This window comes from Salvelinus namaycush, chromosome 19 (genome assembly GCF_016432855.1).
Source record: "Salvelinus namaycush isolate Seneca chromosome 19, SaNama_1.0, whole genome shotgun sequence".
Classification (NCBI taxonomy): Eukaryota; Metazoa; Chordata; class Actinopteri; order Salmoniformes; family Salmonidae; genus Salvelinus; species Salvelinus namaycush.
The window spans coordinates 1,192,070-1,197,792 of NC_052325.1; the positions used below are offsets into that span (position 1 = coordinate 1,192,070).

Below are 5,723 nucleotides of genomic sequence, written 5' to 3' on the forward strand. Positions count from 1 at the left end.
CGGGTACATCTCAGTATGGAACAGGACACTGGAATGGAACAGGTACATCTGGAATGGAACAGGTACATCTCAGTATGGAACAGGTACATCTGGAATGGAACAGGTATATCTGGAATGGAACAGGTACATCTGGAATGGAACAGGTACATTTACATTTACATTTAAGTCATTTAGCAGACGCTCTTATCCAGAGCGACTTACAAATTGGTGCATTTACCTTATGATATCCAGTGGAACAACCACTTTACAATAGTGCATCTAACTCTTTTAAGGGGGGGGGGGGGGGGGTAGAAGGATTACTTTATCCTATCCTAGTATTCCTTAAAGAGGTGGGGTTTCAGGTGTCTCGGAAGGTGGTGATTGACTCCGCTGACCTGGCGTCGTGAGGGAGTTTGTTCCACCATTGGGGTGCCAGAGCAGCGAACAGTTTTGACTGGGCTGAGCGGAACTGTACTTCCTCAGAGGTAGGGAGGCGAGCAGGCCAGAGGTGGATGAACGCAGTGCCCTTGTTTGGGTGTAGGCCCTGATCAGAGCCTGAAGGTACGGAGGTGCCGTTCCCTCGCAGCTCCGTAGGCAAGCACCATGGTCTTGTAGCGGATGCGAGCTTCAACTGGAAGCCAGTGGAGAGAGCGGAGGAGCGGGGTGACGTGAGAGAACTTGGGAAGGTTGACACCCAGACGGGCTGCGGCGTTCTGGATGAGTTGTAGGGGTTTAATGGCACAGGCAGGGAGCCCAGCCAACAGCGTTGCAGTAATCCAGACGGGAGATGACAAGTGCCTGATTAGGACCTGCGCCGCTCCTGTGTGAGGCAGGGTCGTACTCTGCGAATGTTGTAGAGCATGAACCTACAGGAACGGGTCACCCTTGATGTTAGTTGAGAACGCCAGGGTGTTGTCCAGGATCACGCCAAGGTTCTTAGCGCTCTGGGAGGAGGACACAATGGAGTTGTCAACCGTGATGGCGAGATCATGGAACGGGCAGTCCTTCCCCGGGAGGAAGAGCAGCTCCGTCTTGCCGAGGTTCAGCTTGAGGTGGTGATTCGTCATCCACACTGATATGTCTGCCAGACATGCAGAGATGCATTCGCCACCTGGTTATCAGAAGGGGGAAAGGAGAAGATTAATTGTGTGTCGTCTGCATAGCAATGATAGGAGAGACCATGTGAGGATATACAGAGCCAAGTGACTTGGTGTATAGCGAGAATAGAAGAGGGCCAGACAGAGCCCTGGGGGACACCAGTGGGAGAGCACGTGGTGCGGAGACAGATTCTCGCCACGCCACCTGGTAGCGACCTGTCAGGTAGGACGCAACCCAAGCGTGGGCCGCGCCGGAGATGCCCAACTCGGAGAGGGTGGAGAGGAGGACTGATGGTTCACAGTATCAAAGGCAGCCGATAGGTCTAGAAGGATAGAGAGAGGAGAGAGATTTAGCTTTAGCAGTGCGGAGCGCCTCCGTGACACAGAGAAGAGCAGTCTCAGTTGAATGACTAGTCTTGAACCTGACTGATTTGGATCAAGAAGGTCATTCTGAAGAGATAGCGGAGAGCTGGCCAAGGACGGCACGTTCAAGAGTTTTGGAGAGAAAAGAAAGAAGGGATACTGGTCTGTAGTTGTTGACATCGGAGGGATCGAGTGTAGGTTTTTTCAGAAGGGGTGCATCTGGAATGGAACAGGTACATCTCAGTATGGAATAGGTACATCTGGAATGGAACAGGTACATCTGGAATGGAACAGGTACATCTCAGTATGGAATAGGTACACCTGGAATGGAACAGGTACATCTGGAATGGAACAGGTACATCTCACTATGGAACAGGTACATCTGGAATGGAACAGGTACATCTGGAATGGAACAGGTACATCTCAGTATGGAACAGGTACATCTGGAATGGAACAGGTACATCTGGAATGGACAGGTACATCTCACTATGGAACAGGTAATCTCACTATGAACGTACATCTGGAAGGAACAGGTATATCTGGAATGGAACAGGTACATCTGGATGAACGGTACATCTCAGTATGGAACAGGTACTCTGGAATGGAACAGGTACATCTGGAATGGAACAGGTACATCTCAGTATGGAATAGGTAACATCTGAATGGACAGGTACATCTGGAATGGAACAGGTACATCTCACTATGGAACAGGTACATCTGGAATGGAACAGGTACATCTGGAATGGACAGGTACATCTCACTATGGAAACAGGTACATCTGGAATGGAACAGTTACATCTGGAATGGAACAGGTACATCTCACTATGGAACAGGTACATCTCACATATGGAACAGGTACATCTAATTGGAACACAACAGGTACACATCTGGAATGGAACAGGTACAATCTCACTATGGACAAGGTACAGAATCTCACTAGGAACAGGTACACTACATTACATCTGGATGGAACAGGTAACATCCAACAGGTACACATTAGGAATCTGGAATGGAACAAGGTACATTATGGAACTGACATCTACATCTCACATATGGAACAGGTACATCTGGAATGGGAACAGGTACATCTCACTATGGAACAGGTACATCTCACTATGGAACAGGTACATCTGGAATGGAACAGGTACACGACATCTATATGGAACGTACATCGTGGAATGGAAACAGTGTCAACTCATCTATAGGAACAGGATACATCTGGACTGGAAACGGTAAAATTGGAATGGAAGAAAATGGAAAATGTTGTATTTCTTGCATTCCAAAGGGTGCATCATAGTACAAACGTTACTAGCTATGCACTAACACATCACACACAAGGTTTATAATAATAATTTGTTAAATATCTCAAATACCCCTTTTCTCTCTCTCTCACTCTTTCCTCGCTGTGTCCATCTCCGTCCTCTCTCTCTGTCTCCATAGTCGAGTTGGTTTCTACGTTAGCACCTTCCAGAGTATGGCTGGCTTTGAGGAGAAGTTCCACAAGGAGATGGGGAAGGTGAGTCTGATAACTTGATGTTGTTTTAATCAACAAGTCCATGAATTAATATGGATACCTTGTTTTCTCTCTCTTATCTAGTTATCAGTGTTGTCATGGCAGTGGGTCTGTTGTTATCTAGTTATCAGTGTTTTCATGACCGTGGTCTGTTGTTATCTAGTTATCAGTGTTGTCATGACAGTGGGTCTGTTGTTATCTAGTTATCAGTGTTGTCATGACAGTGGGTCTGTTGTTATCTAGTTATCAGTGTTGTCATGACAGTGGGTCTGTTGTTATCTGAGTTATCAGTGTTGTCATGACTAGTGGGTCTGTTGTTATCTAGTTATCAGTGTTGTCATGACAGTGGGTCTGTTGTTATCTAGTTATCAGTGGTGTCATGACAGTGGGTCTGTTTTATCTAGTATCAGTGTTGTCATGACAGTTATCAGTGTTGTCATGACAGTGGGTCTGTTGTTATCTAGTTATCAGTGTTGTCATGACAGTGGGTCTGTTGTTATCTAGTTATCAGTGTTGTCATGACAGTGGGTCTGTTGTTATCTAGTTATCAGTGTTGTCATGCCAGTGGGTCTGTTATCTAGTTATCAGTGTTGTCATGACAGTGGGTCTGTTGTTATCTAGTTATCAGTGTTGTCATGACAGTGGGTCTGTTGTTATCTAGTTATCAGTGTTGTCATGGCAGTGGGTCTGTTGTTATCTAGTTATCAGTGTTGTCATGACAGTGGGTCTGTTGTTATCTAGTTATCAGTGTTGTCATGACATTGGGTCTGTTGTTATCTAGTTATCAGTGTTGTCATGACAGTGGGTCTGTTGTTATCTAGTTATCAGTGTTGTCATGACAGTGGGTCTGTTGTTATCTAGTTATCAGTGTTGTCATGACAGTGGGTCTGTTGTTATCTAGTTATCAGTGTTGTCATGACAGTGGGTCTGTTGTTATCTAGTTATCAGTGTTGTCATGACAGTGGGTCTGTTGTTATCTAGTTATCAGTGTTGTCATGACAGTGGGTCTGTTGTTATCTAGTTATCAGTGTTGTCATGACAGTGGGTCTGTTGTTATCTAGTTATCAGTGTTGTCATGACAGTGGGTCTGTTATCTAGTTATCAGTGTTGTCATGACAGTGGGTCTGTTGCTATCTAGTTATCAGTGTTGTCATGACAGTGGGTCTGTTGCTATCTAGTTATCAGTGTTGTCATGACAGTGGGTCTGTTGCTATCTAGTTATCAGTGTTGTCATGACAGTGGGTCTGTTGTTATCTAGTTATCAGTGTTGTCATGACAGTGGGTCTGTTGCTATCTAGTTATCAGTGTTGTCATGACAGTGGGTCTGTTGCTATCTAGTTATCAGTGTTGTCATGACAGTGGGTCTGTTGTTATCTAGTTATCAGTGTTGTCATGACAGTGGGTCTGTTGTTATCTAGTTATCAGTGTTGTCATGACAGTGGGTCTGTTGTTATCTAGTTATCAGTGTTGTCATGACAGTGGGTCTGTTGTTATCTAGTTATCAGTGTTGTCATGACAGTGGGTCTGTTGTTATCTAGTTATCAGTGTTGTCATGACAGTGGGTCTGTTGTTATCTAGTTATCAGTGTTGTCATGGCAGTGGGTCTGTTGTTATCTAGTTATCAGTGTTGTCATGACAGTGGGTCTGTTGTTATCTAGTTATCAGTGTTGTCATGGCAGTGGGTCTGTTGTTATCTAGTTATCAGTGTTGTCATGACAGTGGGTCTGTTGTTATCTAGTTATCAGTGTTGTCATGACAGTGGGTCTGTTGTTATCTAGTTATCAGTGTTGTCATGACAGTGGGTCTGTTGTTATCTAGTTATCAGTGTTGTCATGACAGTGGGTCTGTTGTTATCTAGTTATCAGTGTTGTCATGGCAGTGGGTCTGTTGTTATCTAGTTATCAGTGTTGTCATGACAGTGGGTCTGTTGTTATCTAGTTATCAGTGTTGTCATGGCAGTGGGTCTGTTGTTATCTAGTTATCAGTGTTGTCATGACAGTGGGTCTGTTGTTATCTAGTTATCAGTGTTGTCATGGCAGTGGGTCTGTTGTTATCTAGTTATCAGTGTTGTCATGACAGTGGGTCTGTTGTTATCTAGTTATCAGTGTTGTCATGACAGTGGGTCTGTTGCTATCTAGTTATCAGTGTTGTCATGACAGTGGGTCTGTTGCTATCTAGTTATCAGTGTTGTCATGACAGTGGGTCTGTTGCTATCTAGTTATCAGTGTTGTCATGACAGTGGGTCTGTTGTTATCTAGCAATCAGTGTTGTCATGACAGTGGGTCTGTTATCTAGTTATCAGTGTTGTCATGACAGTGGGTCTGTTGTTATCTAGTTATCAGTGTTGTCATGACAGTGGGTCTGTTGTTATCTAGTTATCAGTGTTGTCATGGCAGTGGGTCTGTTGTTATCTAGTTATCAGTGTTGTCATGACAGTGGGTCTGTTGTTATCTAGTTATCAGTGTTGTCATGGCAGTGGGTCTGTTGTTATCTAGTTATCAGTGTTGTCATGACAGTGGGTCTGTTGCTATCTAGTTATCAGTGTTGTCATGACAGTGGGTCTGTTGCTATCTAGTTATCAGTGTTGTCATGACAGTGGGTCTGTTGTTATCTAGTTATCAGTGTTGTCATGACAGTGGGTCTGTTGTTATCTAGTTATCAGTGTTGTCATGGCAGTGGGTCTGTTGTTATCTAGTTATCAGTGTTGTCATGCCAGTGGGTCTGTTGTTATCTAGTTATCAGTGTTGTCATGACAGTGGGTCTGTTGTTAT

At 44.5% G+C, this 5,723-nt stretch overlaps 1 protein-coding gene across 1 annotated transcript in view; it reads left to right on the plus strand.

Moving 5' to 3' along the window:
• The window catches only part of LOC120064511 (myc box-dependent-interacting protein 1-like), a 56,399-nt gene extending 53,266 nt beyond the window's left edge, over positions 1-3,133 (plus strand). Inside the window, exons 9-10 of the mRNA XM_039015128.1 lie at positions 2,880-2,955; positions 3,116-3,133. Of these exons, the coding sequence (XP_038871056.1) occupies positions 2,880-2,955; positions 3,116-3,133 (94 nt within the window). The remainder of the gene's footprint in view (positions 1-2,879; positions 2,956-3,115) is intronic.
• The last annotated feature ends 2,590 nt before the right edge of the window (positions 3,134-5,723 follow it).